The sequence below is a fragment of the Tetrao urogallus genome, assembly GCF_951394365.1.
Source record: "Tetrao urogallus genome assembly, chromosome: 10".
Taxonomy (NCBI): Eukaryota; Metazoa; Chordata; class Aves; order Galliformes; family Phasianidae; genus Tetrao; species Tetrao urogallus.
In genome coordinates, this window is record NC_136823.1 from 1,569,277 (window position 1) to 1,591,256 (window position 21,980).

Here is a 21,980-nt window from a genome sequence, read left to right on the forward strand (position 1 = left end):
GGGGTTGGGCGTCTCCCACCCCGGGAGTACAAGGTGTCTATCGCCCCAGTCCAAGAATACATCCTGGGCATAGATATTCTATGGGGTCTGGCTCTCCAAACAACTGTGGGAGAGTTCAGGCTTCGACAAAGATGTATCAGTATCCGGGCAGTGCAGGCAATATTAAGAGGCCATGTGAAACATGAGCCTGTTTGCCTGCCGAAACCGCGCCGGATTACTAACGTTAGACAGTATAGACTCCCGGGTGGGCAAGATGAAATATCGAGAACGGTGCAGGAATTAGAAAAAGTGGGTATTATAAGACCTGCACACAGCCCGTATAACTCCCCCATATGGCCAGTGCGAAAGTCGGATGGCACATGGAGGATGACAGTAGATTACAGAGAATTAAATAAGGTCACGCCGCCTATTCATGCGGCTGTACCCAATATTGCCTCCCTAATGGACACATTGAGTAGGGAGATAAAAACCTATCATTGTGTCCTAGATCTAGCAAATGCGTTCTTCAGTATTCCAATTGCTGAGGAATCGCAAGATCAGTTTGCGTTTACGTGGGGAGGCAGGCAGTGGACCTTTCAGGTCCTGCCACAGGGGTACGTGCATTCACCAACATATTGTCACAATCTAGTGGTGCGTGACCTGGCTGATTGGAGAAAACCTGATGGTGTTAACCTATATCATTATATTGATGATCTCCTGTTGACATCCGACTCACTGGAGGCAGTAGGACAGGCAGCAGATTCATTAACTGCCTATTTACAGCAGAGGGGATGGGCTATAAATCCCCAAAAGGTGCAAGGTCCAGGCCTGTCCGTAAAATTCCTGGGGGTGGTTTGGTCAGGAAAGACCAAAGTGCTACCCAGTGCTGTCATAGATAAGGTTCAGGCCTTCCCAGTCCCTACAACATCAAAGCAGCTGCAAGAGTTTCTAGGTATATTGGGTTATTGGCGTTCCTTTATACCTCACCTGGCGCAGCTGCTACGGCCACTATACAGACTCACAAAAAAGGGGCAGCTCTGGGACTGGGGGAAAACCGAACAGGATGCTTTCCAACAAGCGAAATTGGCAGTTAAACAAGCTCAGGCATTGGGTATATTCGATCCTACCCTCCCAGCCGAGTTGGACGTTCATGTTACCCAAGACTGCTTCGGTTGGGGCCTGTGGCAACGCCAGAGCTCTGTTCGGACCCCCATTGGTTTCTGGTCTCAGGTTTGGCACGGAGCAGAAGAAAGATACAGTATGATTGAAAAACAGTTATTGGCTGCCTATTCGGCATTACAGGCAGTAGAGCCAATAACTCAAACAGCTGCAGTTATAGTCAAGACCACTCTGCCAATTCAGGGGTGGGTGAAAGATCTGACCCACCTTCCTAAGACAGGGGTGGCCCAAGCACAAACAGTGGCACGATGGGTCGCCTATCTCAGCCAAAGGAGCAGTCTGTCTTCATCACCCTTGAAAGAAGAACTCCAGAAGATCCTAGGCCCAGTGACGTATCACAGTGATGCACCAAACGAAATACTGGTCGCTCCACCAGAGAAGAGTCCCGTTCAGGAGGGAAAATATCCTATCCCTGAAGATGCTTGGTACACAGATGGGTCCAGCAAGGGCAACCCGAGCAAGTGGAGAGCAATAGCATATCATCCTTCCACCGAGACAATCTGGTTCGATGAGGGGGATGGTCAGAGCAGCCAATGGGCAGAACTGCGAGCCATGTGGATGGTTATAACCAAGGAACCCGGTGATGGTATCCTGAACATCTGCACAGATAGTTGGGCTGTGTACCGGGGGCTCACTCTTTGGATTGCACAGTGGGCCACCCAGGAATGGACTATCCATGCCCGACCGATCTGGGGCAAAGACATGTGGTTAGATATATGGAATACGGTCAAACACAGGACTGTACGTGTCTACCATGTTTCTGGTCATCAGCCCCTACAGTCACCGGGAAACGATGAAGCCGACACACTGGCCCGAGTTCGATGGATTGAGAATTCACCATCTGAGAACATTGCCCGCTGGTTACATCAGAAGCTACGGCATGCTGGACAAAAGACAATGTGGGCAGCTGCTAAAGCACGGGGACTGCCCATACAACTATCTGATATCATCCAGGCATGCCAGGATTGCGACGCTTGCTCCAAGATGAGACCGAGATCGTTGCCCGAAACAACAGCCCATCTTGCTAGGGGACACAATCCTCTCCAGCGATGGCAGGTCGATTACATCGGGCCCCTTCCTCGTTCCGAAGGGGCAAGATACGCCCTGACCTGTGTCGATACTGCAAGTGGGCTACTGCAGGCCTATCCAGTACCAAAAGCAAACCAGGCATATACCATCAAGGCACTCACTAAACTGATGTCTGCCTACGGGACACCGCAAGTCATCGAGAGCGACCAAGGGACTCATTTTACTGGTGCAACGATACAGCGCTGGGCAGAAGAAAATAACATCGAATGGCGATTCCACCTGCCATATAATCCAACGGGGGCAGGCCTCATCGAACGTTATAATGGTATTCTTAAGGCTGCCCTGAAGACAGACTCCCAGTCCCTGCAGGGGTGGACAAAAAGACTGTATGAAACCCTGCGGGACCTGAATGAAAGACCTCGAGACGGCAGACCCAGTGCCCTGAGAATGTTGCAGACGACATGGGCCACCCCGCTTAGGATCCAAATTACGGGCACTGATCATCAGGTAAGACCCCAGATTGGTAATGAAAATAATCTTCTGCTCCCTGCCCCTGAAAATTTAGAGCCAGGTACCCATAAAATAAAATGGCCCTGGAAGGTGCAAGTAGGACCCAAGTGGTGTGGCCTACTTGCACCTTGGGGGAGACTATTGGAGGTGGGAGGCTCAGTAGTCCCTCCAGTAATAGGTACATGGCCTACTGATATTGTGGTCAACACTCCGATCTTTATTGCTAAAGGGACCCCCATCGTGTCCCTGTGGCAGATCAGGACACCTCCTTTGGTGCCTGATATCGTTATGCAGCCGCAGATATCCGGCCAAAAGGTGTGGTACAGGCGGCCAGGACGTGCCCCCGTACAAGCGGAAGTGTTGACCCAAGACAGAAATACGGCCTGTATCTTGCCCTGGAGAGCAGACCTTCCCCTCCTGGTACCTGTAAAACATCTGTATTACTCCCCGTGAGTCTGTGAGCCTTCAGGACCACCGGAAGGAACAAAACGCCATCAAGTGTTCCAGTGTTGCTGTCAGATCACGTACAACACCTGGTGATGGTCTGCATGGGACTGATGGAACATAGAACAGACCTGCACCTCAGGACCTCATGCCTCCAGTCACATCATCGAGCACTGGCCCATAGAAGAACATGGACATTCACTAATCATCACTTGTCTTGAACTGTACCAACACACGTCGCGATAAAATTGTATAAGCGTCGCGATATACCGGATCTCTGTATTAGGGAAAGCTCACCCTTTTGTTAACCTGATCAGTGGTTCATGCCGTGAAGGGGTGGAGTGTATGGGAACTGCTGAGTCACGGCCTGAACCTCTGATTAATCACCTGAGGCGAGCCATGAGTCAGCCAGAGGAGCACAGGTGAAGGCAATTCACCTGTGCTGCCGGAAGGGGTGGAGCCAGGCTCCACTCCTCCTAGACCTATTTAAGAGCTGGCTACCAGAGGGGAAGGATCTCTTCTGGAGATCCCCTCTCTTGGTGTCTTCTGGTGAGCTCAGCCGAAGGGTAAGCTCTTCTGCTTATTCTCTTTGTGATCATTGTCTACCTTGCTTGATTCTCTCGATTATATTGTGATTACAACATCTTGATATCTGTTGATTAAACAACTATATTGCAATTATAGCATCTTGATTATACAGGCGCATCAGGCCCGGCACTGCCCAGGAAAGGACTGTCCCGCTCTGCTCTGCTGTGCCGCTGCAGCCCGTGAGATGTCCGACGCCGCTTCCTGAAGTGGCCGCGTTCTCCTTGGGATCTGTGCCTAGCGCTGCCCACAGCCTGCCCTGCTGCGCTGTGAGAAGGCAAGTTCCGGCCTGGGCTCAGATGGCTGCAGGCCCTCGGTTGCTCTCGGTTCCCGAGGCTTCCAAGGTAAAGCTTTGGCACCCCCCCGCTCCGCCAGGTGCCGCTCCCTGCATCCCCTTGTCTTGCTGATGCACTGCTGCTCTGGCAGTCCCTGTGCCTTCCCTGAGTGGCGCCTTGTGGAACACAGAAATGACACGCGGGTTTGGTACACGCTAAGGGAAGAGGAGGAGCGGAAGCTGCTCCCAGCTGGGTGTCACGGCAACCCCCATCCCGACCCACCTCGGTTCCACCGGTGCCCCTGTGTACTGGGGTTGAGGCTCTGGGACTCGAGGGAGAGGTGCGTGAGGATGCGGTGGGAGGCCCACCCATAAGGTTTCCTAGGGCGAGGCGGCCGACTGATTTCTCCACGGAGAATTCAGGAATAAATACCCCTATCCCTGGATGGCTGCAGTCCTGGTTGGTAAATGGAAATGGATGATTGTGTCCATACTTACCTACTGAAAGCAAACACCAGTGGAGCCACCCCCAATAAAAAAACGGATAAAATGATGGTGTTAGAGGAGGTGGGGAATGAAGAAAGGGACGAAGAGGAAGATGTCTACGAAATCGTACCATAGGAAAGAATTGAGAAGATTTGAGAACCTGAAGCACTCAGGCAAAGAGGACCCAGGGGAGGAAGAGATCAGAGTCGGGTAATAGGGCATAAAAGATGTCGCGCTGTCTCTGCAGGACATTGCCACTGTGAATAAAGTCTGCCGGTATCACAGGTACCGTCCTGACAAATTATTTGGGTATTCCAGTTGTTGGGATGCGCACTGGGGAGAACATCGGAAAGGCAAAAGCCCGGAGCTTGAACTCAGCTCGGCTGTTGGGGCAGAAGAGAGAAAGCCCTTTTTTAACACGTATCTTAACGGTCAAAGGAGAGAATCTCCCTCCTGTACCGCGTGCGGCAGGAACGTGGCCGCTGAGGGTAAGGAAAATGTTCTCGGCGCCTTCTTTGCAGCGGTCCGTGTCAGGCAGAGCCGTTTTCCTCGGCGTTCTCTACGCCCTGACCGACCGGCCCTGCCGCTCGCGTTCCGTCACGAGGGAGCCGGACTCAGCCTGCCGGCCGCACTCTTCGCTTTTCCTCCGAACGCGCTTCCAGCGGCCGCCGTCAGACAGAAGGGCGGAGCGCCCGCAGGAGCGCCGAGCGAAGCAGAGCCCCGGCCCGCGCAGGAGGCGGGGCGGGGCGGGCGCAGTGAGCATCGCCGCCCACCTGACGTCATCGCGGCGCGCCGGCGGCGTTTCCGGCTGGCCGCTCGGGGCCGCTCGGGGCCCATGGCCGCGCGTGCCGCGCTGCGCCAGACCGCCCGCCTGGCCTCCTCAGGCGCCCTGCTGCAGGTGCGGGCCGCCGCGTCCCTTCCCCTCCCCCCCTCCGCCGCTTCTCGCCCTCCTCGGCGGCGCCCTGGCGGCCGGCCCGGTCCCCCGGCGGCGCTTCCCGCCCCGCTTCCTCCGCAGGTGCTGTTCCGGGCTGCCGCCTTCGCGCTGAACGCCCTGACGCTGCGCCGCCTCTCCAGGGAGCTCGTCGGCGTCGTCGGCGTGAGGTGATCGCCGTTCCGCCTTCCGGCCGCCTCGCGTGGCCGCGTTCGGTTCCGCGCGGCGGGACGGGTGAACGGCGGGCCCCGCGGAGGCGGCGAGCGAGGGACCGATCGCGCGTTTCCCCTCCCGTCTCCTGCAGGCTGACTCTGCTCTATTCCACGGCCGTCTTCCTGGCCAGGGAGGCGTTCCGCAGGGCCTGCTTGAGCGGCGGCGCGGAGCGGAGCTGGGCCGCGACCATCAACCTGCTATGGCTGACGTGAGAGCTCCCCGGCCGAGTCGAACGTCGGGCGGTTCGGGGATGTGAGAGCGGGGGCTCGGATTCGCCCCGCCGCGGGGCCGTGAAACCTGCCGCGCTCCGGCCGAGGGCGCGGGTCCCGAAGCGGCATCGGCAGAAGGCAGTGCGCGTCCGCACCGCGTGCCCCGCTCGGCTTTGCTGGCGGCGGCCGCTGCCGGAAGGGCCTGGCGCTGCGGTGCTGCTGGCAGCCGGCACGGCTGGGTCGCGGGCGTGTTTTCTTCTGCTGACTGCGCTGTTGTTGCGTGGAAGGCTCGGCACAGCACTTGGAGTAGTGGCATCAAAACGTGTGGTTGCACGTTGCTGTTACAGGTTTTACACCACAGCTCGGAGCAGCGCGTGGCAACTCGTAGCTACAGGTTTTACACCCAAGGTTGCAGTTGCAATAGAAATGAATTCATCAGATCGCTTCAAAACTAAGGAAAGTAGACCAGCACGTGAAACTGTAATCAGATTTTCTCCCGTTCTTTTTTCTGCCTGAGAAAACCTGACTGTTGTTACGTTCACTTTTTAGAGTCCCTCTTGGTGTTTTTTGGTCTGTTTTCTTGGGCTTCGTCTGGCTGCACTTCCTTGAAGTTCCTGATCCGTCAGCGGTTCCTCATTACGGGGCCGCTGTTGTGGCGTTTGGCCTTTCTGCGGTTGTTGAGCTTCTAGGAGAACCGTTCTGGGTTTTAGCCCAGGCTCACTTGTTTGTAAGACTTAAGGTTAGTAAGGAAGCTACGTGCATGGGGCGGTGTGTGTGTGTGTGTGTGTTAGGGAGAGGGAGAGAGAGAAATCTTTTCCTGTTGAAAACAGTGATGTAAAGAACGGATTCCTGAACGGGCTCTGTATGTGTTCAGGAGTGTTTTAAAAAGTAAATAAAGTTACGGGCTGCTTAATGCTGCATGACTTAGTTGTAGCAGATATGTTACAACGCTCAGTTTGCTCGTGCTCAAGAAAGGAAATTAATTTATTTAGAAGTGATCGCCTTATGGTCATTAAATACGTAATCATGAGTGTTAATCAGAGGGAGGCACAGATGGCTTCCCCAGTTGTGCTTTCCACTGCCGGGGTGAGATGGTGAAGGGCAACAGCTGGGATCACGGCTGTGTGAAGCCAGATGTACTGCCGTGTGGGGGCTGGGGCAGTGCCACAGGGGAATTGTGCACCATGAGATGCGAGGATGTGCAGAGAGACTGCAGTCTAAGTTGGGCTGTGCGTGTGAAACTGAAGTGCTTTGTGTTCCTGTAGGTGCTTAAGCTGGCAAAAAGGAACGTTCTCTGTTCTCTCTTTCTTGAAGGTAATTGCTGAAAGCCTTTCCGTAGTGTCAAAATGCATTCTGACGGTTGTTCTAGTCATCCTTTATCCACAGTGGGGCCTCTACATTTTTTCCTTGGCTCAGGTAAGCCTCCTGTCTTCTTTCTCGACATCAGTTCTTGCTCTGAAGAGTCACTTGCTGCTGCCTTTGACGTGTAGCCTGCTGAAGAGCACTGGGGAGGTGAGGGAAGGTTCCTTTAAGGGTAGGATTTAAACGTTGAGAGCTGTGGTGATAGCTGTTACTGACTTGATGTTTTGACCCCAGTCAGTTTAATGGAGGTGCAAGAGAGCACCTTTGTTGCGTGCAGAAAGACAGGTTTTGCAAATGAGGCTGTGATGCTGTATGTGCTTTGACTGCTTTGGAAGCGCGTCAGCTGTGTTTTGACCAAATAGTTGTTTTTAAATTGGACTCAACAGGCTCTTTCTAAAAATACTGAATGGGAGGTGAGGAAGGTTGGCACAGGACTGTGATGCTGATCTGCTGATTAGAGAAATTTAAATCAACAGCATTCTGTGTGGGTGGAGGGGAGTTACAGTAATGCCTTCAGCCTGATTGAAATTTGACAGGAGTGAGAACTTCTTACTGCCTTCAGTTCCCACTGACTTGGGGAAGCTAGCTTGTGACTCTATGATTGTAAGTTGGTTTTGTTCTACTATTTATTGGTTTTTAATTCTTTCCTTCCCCATCTTTTCAGCTTTTATACACCAGTGTTTTGGTAATGTGCTACGTGGTTTATTTTGCCAAGTTCTTGGGATCTCCTGAAGCAGCAAAGAAGTCCTTTCCAATCCCAACAATGAAAGCTCTGTTACCGAACTTGATGGAAGCTCAGGTGGGTCGCACAGTTTGTTCTCAAGTCTTTGAGGAGAGAACTTTTGCAAACTGTGTGGAGGCGCTGGAGTGAAGTGAGAGATTCTGAGGTTATGAAGTACGGCTGGTCAGGAAGGACGGTTGCATGAAATTCCATTTACAGTTGGTGCGTTCAAATCCTTGTCAGAAGACCACGAGGAACCTGGAGCTCTCTGTTTCTGGGCCTCGTTGGCTGTCTTGTAGCTTTGCGCAACCCGTTAATTGGAGCTGGAACATTTGCAGTGTTCAAGGGAGTGAGCAGGTACCAGGCGAAGGCAGGAGAGAATCCAGGGCCATCTTACAGTGCTGGTACTTCAGCTTTTCCTCCAGCAAGACGTGGTGGTGCACAGCGTCCTACAGATACTCAGATCTCTGATGTCCTCTGGAAAGGAGATGGGGCGAAGAAGGAACTGAAAAGGCATGGTGAGGAAGAAGGCATTGTGAGGGTGAGATTGAGGGATGGAGAATAGAAAGGCAGTTCTGGCTTGTGAGACTTGCGGGAAGGCTTTGAAGAGCACTGAAAGATGAATTTTACCGTGAGGGTTCTGAGTGTTCCATCGGTGCGCTAGGTGACTTTTCCCCATCTCATCCTGTCGAGTGCTGTGTGCTGTAGGAAGCTGTTGCAGTTCCTCGGTCTGTCTGCAGCGATGGTGATTGTGCGCAAGGGAGGAAGTCAGCCAGGTGGGAGTGACGTTGTTTGTTGGGTGTTGCAGCCTTTCCTTAACTGGAAGGAAGCGCGGCTGACTTGGAGCTTCTTCAAGCAATCCTTCCTGAAGCAGATTTTGACAGAGGGTGAGGCTGGACGTGTTGGGGTGCTGGGGAAAGGCAAGTGAATGCTGGGCACCAGGTGAACACGGAGCCTGGGAAGGCTGGGGGGGGCGGCGTTCAAGAGCGGCACCAGCAGGTGCTGCCGAGCCAGAGGCAGTGATTGAAGGCGTATGGAGCATCAGCGCTGTCCTGTGAGACGTGTCTCTCGATTGCTGCCTGTGAGCAGTGCCTGAGCACACCTGGGGGAGGTGTAGGGGCTTGTCCTGACTTCTGTATTCTGAACTTGCAGGTGAGCGATACGTGATGACTTTTCTGAACGTGATCGATTTTGGCGATCAGGGTGAGTGTGGTGATGCTGTGGGACAGCGGCAGAATTTTCTACTTGTTGTCTGCTTCTGAAAATACTGGAAACCACTTGAAAATAACGTGACGTTGTGGGAGGATTCAGTGGCATTGGGACTTTGAGGTGCATTTCAGAGAATGTTGGACAAACGGATATGAAAAAAAAACAAAGCCCACACCAACAAACCAACAACCAAAACCAAAGCAGCTTATTTGAGGGTCGTGCATGTAAAGAATGTTTTGCTTTGGATCAGAACTGTGCAGTTGTGTCTGTTTTGCTGTGCATCTTGTTTCCATTTTAAAAAACTGGAAGAGGAAGGAATCTGATGCGCTGCAGTTCCTTCTCTTCCTTTGGTCCCGTTTTCTTCCTGTGGAGCCTGTGCTGGCTGTTCCAGCAGGAGCACTGCTGTTTGTAGCATTACATCTCCCACTGAACGTGTTCCATGAGAGCACTGTGTCGTTACGGAGTGATGCACGGCAGCAGCAGTTCAGGGGGCAGCACCACAGGTCTCGCCTGGGCAGGAGAACAGGCCGTAATTGCTGGCCCGCTGTTGGAAGTTTCTTGGCTGTTTTGAATTCCTGTTCTCCCATAAGCACAGGCTTTATGCTCTCGCTGCCGGAAGGTTCATCCACTGCTGGCCCTCCCAGGGAACAAATAAGCTGCCTCCTACTGGACGGTCTTTATAAAATGGACGAGTGCAGAAATGCTTGTGCTCTGCAAACGTTACGAGAGTTTGAATGGGGATGGTGTGGAATCAGTCAGAACCGCACCGTGTCGTTTCTCTGTGAAGTTGCACAGCATTTGTCCATGTGCTGAACCCCTCATGATTTGCTGTCTGTGTTCTGGTAATACAGCCAGATGTCTTAGCAGACTGGGAGCAATGCTTGGTGTCTTCCTGAGCCTGGAAGTGCTGGTAAAACGTTACCTGGGGTTCCTTGTTCACTTCAATGGGAGCAAAAAGCAAGAAACCAACAGCGCCTCAAGCTAACAATGCCCATCTTTCTCTTCCTCCCTGTCAGTGAAAGCTTTGCTCTCCTGTTGCCATTCAGAGACCAGATTCTCTTTCATCTGGCTCTGTTCTCTTCCCTGCAGTAAGCACTGAAGGGGCTGCCTGGGGGTGTTTGGGGCTGTCGCTGGATGAAGTTCCGCTGGTTTTCTCTTTGTTTGTCAGAAATGTGGGATAGGAATTTGTGCTGCTGTTAGTCCTGGAATTGTGGCAGAAAAAAGTGACAGCTTGTTGGTGTCTTTTGTTTGTACAGGTGTGTATGATACCGTGAACAATCTGGGTTCGCTGGTGGCCAGGTTCATCTTTTTGCCTATTGAAGAGAGCTTTTATGTCTTTTTCGCTCAAGTGTTGGAAAGAGGGAAGAACGTAAAGGATCAGAAGCAGGTATGCTTGTCACTCTTGGTTCCACATGCAATGCTTGCCTTCTGTTGGAGCTGAATTGTATCAGGAATGTGACTGGCGTGCATCGAGACTGTTGAAATGGAAAGCAATTTGAAGTGGAGAGCGTGCCCAAGGGGTCTGGAGCAAAAAGCAAGCAGGTGAAAAGCTAGCAAAGAAGGAGTTAGGGGCGCAGTAGCATAACACTGCGTCGTCTGGGAGCTGCAGTTGCTCCATGTGCTGTGGCAAAACTCGTAGTCCAAGGTGGCAGTGAAGATGTGACCCTTTGGGTGCTTCAGGCTGTGGCCTTGGGCAAATGCTGCGCTTTCCTTTGCTGTTTGCTGGCTGTTAGCAGGTGCAGCTGCTGTTTTCCCCTTTCCTTAAAGCCTGCAACAGAGCTGTTAATGGCTGATCTTAGTTTAGAGTTCTGCGTGTCACACGGGAGAGAAGAAGAATACATGAGCACAGTTGGAAGCTAGGACCAGGTGTGGAGGTGTTTCAGGAGCAAAGAATAGTTTTGATGCTGCCTTGCTTGGTGCCAGTGGAGGTTTTCCCCGTGGAATAGTTTTTCTTGGTGAGAACAGCAGCAGTGCTGATTCTGGTTGCTGTAATTGACTGCTGGCTTTTGTGGTTGTGTTTTTGTTTTCTGCCCAGGATGATGTTGCTCTGGCTGCAGACGTGTTGGAGTTGCTGTTGAAGCTGGTGCTTCTGATCGGCCTTACCATTGCTGTTTTCGGCTATGCCTTTTCTCAGCTGGCTCTGGATATTTATGGAGGTTCGATGCTCAGCTCCGGAACAGGTAAAAAGTTTGAGCTGCAGTTTTTGCTTCTCAGCTCTGTGCTGAGTTCTTGGCTCGGTCAGCTTTCTGCCTGAGAAGAATCAGCTCAGCTTAAAAGAAGCTTTCAGCCCCGAGTCCCAGTGTGCGTTTGGAACTGCATTCTGCTGTGCTGTCACCTGGCCTTATTCTGGCAGAATAATTGAAGTCCTTTGTCCTCCTGTAGATGCTTACACTTAAACTATTGCAGCTGTGGCAGCGCTGCAGCTCCCAAGGTTGCCCGTAGGGATGATTGCAGAGGCTGGAATGTTGCTCGGCAGTAGTGTTAACCGTATTAGGAGTTTACAAGGAAGGAGGGATCAAGAGATTGGCTTCTCATGAACTTTGAAGTTACCCGTATCTGTGACCTGTAAAATGTAAATATCTGGTTTTAATCCAGCTATCTAATCTAGCTATGTAACCTAGTCTGTCTATTCCTTAATGTGGTGTTGAATATGTTGAGCAGCTCTGTTGTTTTTTTCATCTTCCTTTTGTATTCCAAACTTGCATTTGATTGCTCTGAGCACATTACAGTGTCTGCTGGATCCTTTCTCACAGATCTCTGTGCAGTGAAAGAATTGGTTTGCAGTAGGTAGAGAATCCCATTTAGTGCAGTCATCACTTTGGTGGTGGAGATCTTCTCTTTGACGTTAACAGCTGCTGCTCTCTTGTATTTTGGTTTTGGTTTTGCTTGGCCTTGTGTTTTCTGTTTGTGTTCTTGTCCAGATGTGTTGCCCAGAAGCTCCTCAGAGGCATGTAGAAGCTGCCAGTATCAGCAGTGATGATGTTACAGCTTCTGTCGTCGAGTATAAAACCAGTGTGGTTTTGTAAAAGAAATAACGATCTCTTTACCCTTGTGATGTTGTTGTCTTTGCTTTGTTTTAGGTCCAGACCTTCTGCGGTGCTACTCTTTGTATGTCCTATTTCTTGCTGTGAATGGAGTAACAGAATGTTTCACGTTTGCTCTGATGTGCAAAGAGGAGGTGGACAGGTGAGGAGTATGCCCTGTGCCTTCCTGTAACCATCTGTATGTGATGTGCATGGAGTTAAGCTGTGGATGGGGAGCAAATGTTCTGCTTGGATATTTGCTTGGAAATGCTTTTCAGTTCCTGAGGTGCCAGTTTCTTTGGGCAGTCATTTTAAGGACTGTGTTCCTGCCCCTTGAAGCCCAGACTGCCAATTGAGCTGCTGGAGTACAGACCTCAGTGTAGAAGCTTTAGTAACTGTTCAACCCTTTGGGTAAAGAAAAGTGAATTGAGAAGGCTCTTAGCTTTTGGTGGACAGCAAACAGGGAAAGGGATTTAGATGTGGAGTCTTATTTAGTGTACGTGTACTTGAATTGACCTTCAGTTTGTAAGGTGGACTGTTACTGAAAGTTCACTAATACCTGCAGCTGTTAGAGCTTTTAGATGCAGTTTCTATAGAGCACGTTTGGGATGAAGTGAGTCAGGCACGTGAGCTCAGTGCTATGTCTGCCTTGAGGAGAGCGTTGCACTGCATGGCTTCCTGAGATCTCTCCCAGCCTGGATGTTTTGTTGGCTCTCTGTTTGTTCTGCTGTGTTGGCACTGCAGCCTGATGGCTGCCATCGGACTTGTTTCTCTTCTGCAGCAGTTGTCCATTATAAGGCCATTCCAAATTATTTTGGCTTTGTTTTGTTTTGTTAGGTCATCAATTAAATGACATCTGCTTTTGACAGAAAGAAAGAAATTCTTTTTATTTTGCTCAGTGTAGTTTTTAACCTTGTGGTGATTTCTTTTCTTCATAGCTCTGATCTCAACCTTGCCATCTGTCGTAGATGAGAGGAGTTGTCATTCCTGCATTTCAGCAAACTAGTGGATTTTTTTCTTTTGAAAATGCGTTTAGTAATGAAGCAATGCAACTGTATGTGTTATATATGTTGTTTCTGTTGTTTCTTCTTCCTAGATACAACTTTGTTATGCTGGCCTTGTCCTTCCTGTTCCTGTGCAGCTCTTACTTCTTGACCCGCTGGTGTGGAAGCGTTGGCTTTATCCTTGCCAACTGCTTTAATATGGGTATTCGCATTGCTCACAGCATCCATTATATCTATGGTTACTTCAAGGAAAGCTCCTACAGGCCTTTGACAGGCTTGCTTCCCTCACCATTCTTAATACTGGCTTATGTCATAAGTGGAGGAATTACTGCTTACTCAGAGGTAAGTATCTGCCTCAGGATTTTCCTTTCACTGCGAGGTTTGTCAGCTGGCTTTGTCACCAGAAGGAAAGAAATGCTGTTAACAGAAGAGGCTTATAACCATAGCCTGGCAGATTTCCATTCAGGCCTGCGAGGCTGTGCATAGGTCTGTTTAGAATTCAACACAGACACGTAATTATATTCATCTCCAAACATGTGCCTGCCTGCTACGCCTTCTCCAGGTGGCAGGGAACCATGTAGCTAATGAGTAGAACAGTTCTGCTGCCTGCCCATACATCCACGTTCTTAGTGCTTGATAACTGATGGTGACAGTGCAAAGAAAGGTCATGAAAATTTCTGTTTAAAGAAACAAAAACAGTAACAACAAGCAAAACAAGCACCAAAACAGAAACGTCTCCAAGTGCCTTTACTGCTTGCATTGAGGTTGCAGAGTGGTAATTGCACAGACCAGTTACTGCAGAGGTAGTGGTGTTAGGGAGTACAAGAGTGTGACAGGTGGACATTCCGTGATGCCTTAGAAAGGAGAGCTTTATGTTTGGCATGGGAGGTTTGCAGTGGCCTTTTTTCTGAAAGGCAGCTGAGTAGGTTGGGGCAGAATGGCAGATCTGTTGGACAGCATCAGCAGAGTTTTCCTGGTAACCATTTGCCATGGCAAATAACTTCCACATCTAGCAGGTATGTGCGGAATGCTCATTTTCTGCCACTTGACTTTCTGTTGTTTGTTGTTCTGTATTTTAAAGCAAGTGCTGTGACTAGGAAGGATGGTTTATGGTAGGATGGGTGCATGTGACAGATGTTTCTTGCACCCACTGCCCGTGCTCCCTGTGATGTCGTGGTGGGATGGTCTCAAGAGGCACTGGAGCTCATGCTGTAGTGTAACAGCTGGCCTACCTTGTGCTGAGTGGTTTTCCTTCAATTGCTTGTTTCCTTTGTTTCAGGCACTGTTCTGCTGCGACAAGGGCTGGATGGCAAGGCTGATTCACATCAGCATTGGGGCGCTGTGCTTTGCAGCTACCACCATCACCATGTTCTGCACGGAGACCAAGCTGGTCCGCTTTGTCAGAAGCCAGTTTATCTCCCAGTATATGAAGAAAGGAACGTGAAATGCTCGTGGGCAGAATGGTTCTTGTACATGGTTGCAGTTGCAGAGGGTTGTATTTTTTGCACAGGTCTGCGTGGAGAAAGATTTCCACGTGAGTTTGTTGGAAGTATTGGTAGTGACAGTATAAATGGTTGCTGACTAAGCTAGTCCACACAGATGAAGAGAGCCGAGTAATTTTCTCTTCCTGCATCGTTCTATTTGAGCTTTTCTTCCAATGGCCTCTTTGGTGATGAAGGTCTGTAATGCACCTGATGTAATTCCTGACGTAAACCGATGGCCAGAGTTACTGTGGGGAGCTCCCTTCTTACCGGTAGGGAGTCCACATGTGAAGGTGTTGTATGGCTTAACTAAGGTGTAACTAAGAATGCCCTTATTGAGCATGGTGGGCTGTTGAAACTGTTAGAGAAGAAATATTTTGACATTGAAAAGCGAAACCCCGAACCAAAACCTGAAGCAAGGACCAATCACAACGTAACAGCGACCAGAAGAGAACTTAATGCAGTGCAGGAAAACTGCGTGATGAGTGGCCTGAAGTGTAAAGCACTGAGCAGACAGTTCTGACACTTGCAGGGAAGCTACTGGAATACATTGCACGTGTCCAAGCCCAAGGTGGCTGTGTCAGTTTACTTCCTTCCGCATCATTCCTGTAATGAGAGCATTGACCAGCCTGTCAAAAATACTCTGAAGCTTTTATCTGAACAGAAATGCAGTGGGTTTTTGAGCAATGCCTAACAACAGCTGTGACCTACAGTCACATCGAAGCTGAAGTTCCAGAAGGCAGAGTTAAACATGATTGACTTCACTCCTTTTCTGTTCCTATCTGAGATGATCAGTGCGATTATGAGCAGATTTCTCTCCATGGAATGCCTTGCTTTTCTGCAAAGTGGAATGTTCTATGTATGTTGAGTAAGATTTCTTTCTGGGTTTGTTTGTGTGGGATCTCTTGCTTTTGGATAAAACAATGCTGCCTTTTGTTACAAAGAGATTTGTCCCCTGGCTGGCTCCTTTTTGTGTTTGGTGTTAACCTTTGTGTTGATGTTTATTTTTATGTATTGAAGATGCCAATGTTCAGAAGCTATGAAGTAAGAGTGTAGGTTGCAGAATTTTGTTTCCTGAGGGTCCGAGATGTTCTTGCTGGCCTAAGATCTGACTGTGGCAGTTCCAGAGCACACGAGCAGCCCGCTGGAACAACCAGCGTTCCCTTCACACCGTTTGAACGGAGCAGGAAATGCCAAGGATGCTGAGACACGAACAGCAGCAAGACTGCAGTGCGGTTACACAGCAAACTGCACAGGTCCTCAGGCAGCTCCCGAAAAATCTTCACTTCCAGTGGCATTGTGGAGTTGGTGGCCATAAACAGAGCTCCCGGGGCAGAATGCTGCCTGGTATCGCTGTGGTACTGTTAGAGATGTTTGGAACTGCTAGCAATGTTTTCGTAACTCCTGCGGTTGTCACATGTCCCATCAGTTTGGGATCTCACCAGGTAGATTTAAATGAGAATTTGATGCTTGGCGAGTTGTCTGAGAAAAGCCCAAGCGTAACTGTGGCAGGAAAAGGAAGGTGTGCTTTTCAGGTGTTTCCATTGCCTGGCTGGAAGGTGGTAGGGAGAGAGGTGCTGCCTCTTCTGAAGTCGTTCTGAAATTTGCCTCAATAACCTGTCTTGGTTGCTTTTACCTGATGAGGTGTTGTGGTAGATGCTGTTTGAACAGCTGCGAGTAAACCTGGTGTTTAATGAAGTGTGATGGTCAAACTGTGCAGTGATTGGCAGTAGTAGGGAGTGTGTTTATCTTGTTTGCTTTCTAGTACTGTAAGTATTTAGCCCGTAAAGAAATGGGGGGGTGTGCACGTTTTCTGAGAGGAGGAACAGGTGGAGGCTTTAACTCCTCGTTTAATGGCATGAAAGCTAATAAGAAGTAAGCTTGAATGCTTACTGTGGTTTAGCACTCGTAGAGGGTGCTGACTTGCTAACTTGTATGAAGGCCTTTGGTCCCCAGGAGATACCTTGAGCCTGCCCTGGTTTGCTGTCTTCTGGGGAGTGCCTAAATCTGAACTCTGAACCCTGCGTCTGGTTTCAAATTGGTGTCTGGGCGTCGTGATTCCGTGTGACTTAGTTGCTCTCCTTGTAAAGATCAGAGCAGAGAGAAGAGATCTGAGACTTTGTGAGGCACAGCATTGCATGAGCAGATGTGCTGAGGGGCATTGGCTTTGTTGGGCACAAAATGGGCAACTCGTTTGCGTTCTGATAGTGCTATGAAGAGCAGTTTCCATTTTAAGCTTATACTGAAAATAGTTTGAAGCTCCCCACCTCTGATGTACAGCTGGGCCATGGAAGCTAAGTGCAGGACACCCTCCAAAGCTCTGCCAGCTGGGGGAATCTAAACAAAACAGTGATGGAAAGGGCTTATCCCTGCTTTTTTGTGTGTTTTGATCACTTCCCTTAAGAGATGCTTGTGCTCTGTTCTTTGTGGAAACACTTAAAGCTGTGTGCAGAAGGAAGGAAGAATAGGAGAGAGAAGGCGTCCTTAAAGGCAGGAAAGGTTTGGGTTGTTGTCACTTGCTAGTAAACAGGAACTGTGTTTTCTTCCTGATACAATTTAGGGACAGAGCTTCAATAAGGGAAGAACCTGTCGGAGCTTGGGAGCAGAGCTTGGGGTTTTACCAAAAACTTGCTGTGAGTGCAGGAGTATTTCGGTCTCTGACTCCCTTGTGGCTCCTCGTTGGATGTGGAAGGAGCGTGCGAGAGTGCATGAGTGCTGTTCCAAAGAGACTTGCTTGTGTGTTGGGAGCCAACCGAGGCCTTGCCATGTCCCACCAGTGAGAGAGCGCCTTGTGGCCACTGGTGAATATCTCCTGTGTGCACACTTCTCTCTTTTGATGAGAAAGTCAGCCTAGCCAGTCTCAATGTAAAACTGTGGTGGGTTGGCAGAGTGCTGCGTCGGGGTACAAGGAAGAATGTGTTGGTCAGGCAGCTGAAGGTTGTGTCACAGTGTGCTTGTAAGGCCTGACAAGGAGGAGTGAGGAGGGAGCAAATGCAGTTTACACAGGAGAGCTGAGTTGTGGCTTCACTTCTGGAGCCTTGAGGTTGCAGTCAGTTGTGTCTTCCCGGTGGTAGTAGATGGGTTTTTGGGAGTATAGTTTGATAAGAGGAGTGCCTCAAAGAGCACTTCTCTTACTAGTGTAATGATTTTAGCAGTCTGGGGAAGGGGGGAGAAGGTGTGACTCGGGGAGAGGAAGCAGGGAAACGTGGCAGGGTTTGGTTTGTGTGCAGGAAGCATGGTGCTCCTTTGTGTAAGGGGAGCTCTTTATCTTTGGGTATCTTCCGTCTCTGAATCTCTTTCTGTCACTGCACGTGAGAGCTGCCAGTGTGTCCTGCACAAGTGCTTCTCTAGGCAGCTAGCAGGACGTGCTTGGAAGCAGCCAGCTCTGCCCATGCAGTGCAGCAGCCACGTCCAAGCTGTGGGCTGCACGTGGCCCAGCTCCCCTCGCACTGCAGCCCACATCCCATGCTGCCACATCACGGCAGCAGCTGAGCCCCACGGAGCAGCCCAGCCCCGGGGCGTGGGGAGCACGCAGGGCAGTGCTCACAAATAATATGGTGCTAAATGATGTATGGTGCTGTGCCTCGTTTGCTAGCAAACTGTCAGTCTTGAGAGATTACAGTTTGAAGAGACGTTTGCAGAAGCACTCGAGCAGTTTTCTTTACCTTTTGTCAGCATAACCAGTAGAACTACTGATGGTGCCCCAGTGATGGTTGGCTTATAAAAAAAGCCAGAAGTATATAGGGATGTATGAAATGAATAGAAGGTGATGCAGTTACTAAAGCGGGAGTGTATCTTAATGCACTGGGCAGTTGTCAATGGCAAATTCAACAGAGGAAATTCAGGGTTCTGCACCTGGAGCAGAGCCATTGCAGGGGAGTTGGACTAGATGACCTTTAAGGGTCCTTTCCAACTGAAACAATTCTGCAAGTAGGATATATTAAAGAGGATGTAACGTTTGTTAGGATAGATGCACAAAACCTGCCATGAACAGGGGCACCTACAAGTTGCACCGATGCTCCAGAGCCCCATCCAGCCTGGCTGTTGACCTTGAATGTCTCCAAGGATGGAACATCCACCACATCTCTGGGCAGCCTCTACCAGTGCCTCACCTCCCTTAATGGAAACAGCTTTTTCCATACGTCCAGTTTACAAGAGATGATCTGTATGGGTCTGTGCCTGTGTCTGGCATTGCTTTGTTCCAGGTGCAGCAGCCAGCGTTTCCTTTGGGGTCAGTTTGCAGTTGGTGAAAGTTGTTTGAGTGAGGTAACTCAAAGGATTGCAAATGGATGGAGAATGCAGGTGAAGCGCGTAGGTTTTCAGGAGTGAAAGGCTGAGTTGTGGCTGCAGAAAAGCAGAATTACGAGGTGGAAAGAAAGGCGCAGCAGAATGTTGGGGCAACTGGTATTTGACAGGTAGCTAGGACTCCACTGGGACTGCTCGCCTGGCAGGGAGAAGAGGGAATGTCTTGATCCTCTCCAGAGGAAGGCTTAAGGATGTAGTTCATCCAGAAGATATTCTAGTGTGGGAGCAGGGAGGCTTTGTGGCTGAAGATGCATTGAGCAAGGCTGGCAAAGCATCTGTAGTCTGTTAGGAGAGCATTAGATCTAAGGCTGGAGTTTGTATTGATAGTGAGGGTTGCTGTGAGCCAGGTGCAAGACCTTGCACTTGGCTTTTTGTCAGCCTCTTGTGGTTCTCCTGGGCCCACTGCTCGGCCTGTCTGGGTCCCTCTGGATGGCATCCTGTCCCTTGGGCGTGTTGACTGCACAGCACAGCTTGGTGTCACTGCAAACTTGCTGAGGGTGCACTCAGTCTCACTGTTGATCTGATGGAAGAGAACTAGAATGTTAGCCGAAAACAAACAAAGGTGAGAAGTTTGCAGTCTGAGTGCAGTGATTGCCTTACAAAGGTGGGAGGTTTGCTCAATGGTCAGCTTCCTCAATCAGAATAATACAGATAGTAACGCTCTATTTTTTCTTCAGTGGTAACATAAAGTTTCTTTGTTACTAGAAATGATAGGCGAGAGCGACTGCATGTCGGTCATGAAATATTAGATGGAGACATCCCTGTATGGCCAACAAGCTTTACGAAGGAAGAGTTAAATGAGCTTCACAGCCCTTAAGAGAAAACAAATAGAAATGTAAGTTGGAGCGATTCACGTCCACTTTGAGCAGGTCACGACATCCAACTATTGTTAATGTTTGACACTGCAATTAATAAGGCATGTTTTAATGCTGGATTTCAGTTTTTGGTAAATCACTTGACCATCAACAAGAAAGAATGTTTCCAAATATCCAAACTTCAGTCAGTTTCTGTGCCATGTGCTGTCATTCCACGTTCTTGTCTTTGTGCAGGTTACGGCAGTGTGCGATGACTGCCAGAGAAGTATCACCCAGCTGAACACAAGCAGGCATGCCAAACGAGTAGGGATGTGTGAGAACATCACGAGCGAAGCAAATGTTTGTGTTGCTACAGAGCAAGCCGTAAGTGTTGGTGAAACCCAGTTTTTGCTGCTGTGTACACACAGCTGTTTGCTAATGGACCTCTGTAAGCAGGGGTTCTGCTAAATGCCTTCTGGGAGTATTCCATCTTTGGAATAATTTCATAGAATCACCAAAGTCGGAAAAGACCTCCAAGATCATCCAATCCAACTGTCCACCTGCCACCAATATTCCCACTAAACCACAAGCCTTAGTACAACACCCAGATGTTTCTGCAACACCTCTGGGAATGGTGACTCCACTGCCTCCCTGGGCAGCCTGTTCCAGAGCCTGACGGCTCTTCCAGATGAGAAATTCTTGCTAATATCCAACCTGAATCTCCCCGATGCAGCGTGAGGCTGTTCCTTCTCATCCTATCTCTAGTCACATGGGAGAAGAGGCAGATGCCCAGCTTACCACAGCCTCCTTTCAGGGAGTTGTAGAGAGCAATGAGGTCTCTGCTGAGCCTTCTCTTCTCCAGACTGGCAATCCCAGTTCCCTCAGCTGCTCCTCTTAACACCTGTGCTCCAGACCCCTCACTGGCTTCGTTGCCTTTGTCTCCAGAGCCTCGATGTCTTTCTTGTGGTGAGGTTCCCAAAGCTGAATGCAGAGCTTGGCGCAGCCTCACCAGAGCTGTGTACAGGGGGACGATCACCTCTTGCTCCTGCTGGGAGTCTGCAGAAGTGTGTGCTGTAGTGTTTTTGTTGCTAGTTCTGTGGTGGGATGCACAGCGCCTTTGTGACTAGGACAGCGTGTACAAAGTGAAAAGGGATCGTGGTAACGTTTAACAAAAGGCATCATGCTATGTTTTTCTTGGACCCCATTTTCAGTCCTGCGTCCAGGCCTGGGGCCCCCAGCACAAGAAGGATGCAGAGCTGTTGGAGTGGGTGCAGAGGAGGCCACAAAGATGCTCAGAGAACTGGAGCACCAGTTCTATGAAGACGGGCTGAGAGAGAGGTTCTTCAGCCTGGAGAAGAGAAGGCACCGGGGATGCCTTGTGTGGTCTTGCAGTGCTTAAAGGGAGCTTATGAGCTGGAGTGGGGGGCTGTATGGACCGTGGGACCCCAAACAGGTGATCCTTCCAGCCAAAGTGTTGTATCATTATTTGAGCAAAGTCCATGTGTATAGCAGTTAGGAACAAGGTACAGGTCTGTTCCATTGCACTCTGCTGCCTGATTCTGAGCTTAAACGAGTCTCTGTGTTCAAGATGGGAAGATCTTGAGGCAAATCTGCACACAGCAAATCAAAAGCAAGAAGTAGTTGATGTAAAAATATTTCCCTAACATTGACATCAGTTTGAGTTTGTGAGTTGTACGCATTTGTTGCTGAAGTGGATTCTGAAAAAGACCTGATCAAAGCCAGGATGTGTTGGGCAAATGCGCTCTTCCAAAAGCAAATGGATTCTGTCACCTGAGTAGAGTTATGCCACCTACAGCTAGTTTCCTGGGAACCTGAAGAAGTTGTGAAGGGTTCTGAGTGGTTGTGTGGGCTTCTTTTGCCCTCCCGCAGCTGTGAATTAGGTGGAGAAATACTGCAGCTGAAATGTATGTGGTTTTGTCTCTCGAAAATTCACTGCTGGCACGGAATTCAGCCTGCGAAAGTAAAGAGGTCGTGACACAACATCTGATTTATGGAGAGCACTGCTATTACCGCCAGAAATACTGTGACTGCTGGAATGGAAAAGTAACTCTAGAGCAAAGCTGCTGTAAAGGTGCCTTTTTGACCATCGTTCAGTGGATTACAGGAGCTGGATTTCCCCTAGAATTAGACTTGGAAGGTAAATGTGAGCAAAATGCTGCTCAGACATCAGGTGGGGCTGGCTTTGTTTGTCTGTGATAGTTTCTATTTCCTGATGGCGTTT

At 49.8% G+C, this 21,980-nt stretch overlaps 1 protein-coding gene across 1 annotated transcript; it reads left to right on the forward strand.

Moving 5' to 3' along the window:
* Positions 1-5,321: 5,321 nt before the first annotated feature.
* On the forward strand, positions 5,322-14,602 carry RFT1 (RFT1 glycolipid translocator homolog; the record flags this gene model as incomplete). Its single annotated transcript, XM_079540212.1, has 13 exons — positions 5,322-5,384; positions 5,502-5,587; positions 5,722-5,838; positions 6,389-6,578; positions 7,154-7,255; positions 7,866-8,000; positions 8,731-8,809; positions 9,075-9,125; positions 10,388-10,518; positions 11,167-11,311; positions 12,212-12,317; positions 13,251-13,500; positions 14,438-14,602. 13 exons carry the CDS (start codon positions 5,322-5,324, stop codon positions 14,600-14,602), a joined length of 1,620 nt encoding a protein of 539 aa, XP_079396338.1.
* Positions 14,603-21,980: the final 7,378 nt, after the last annotated feature.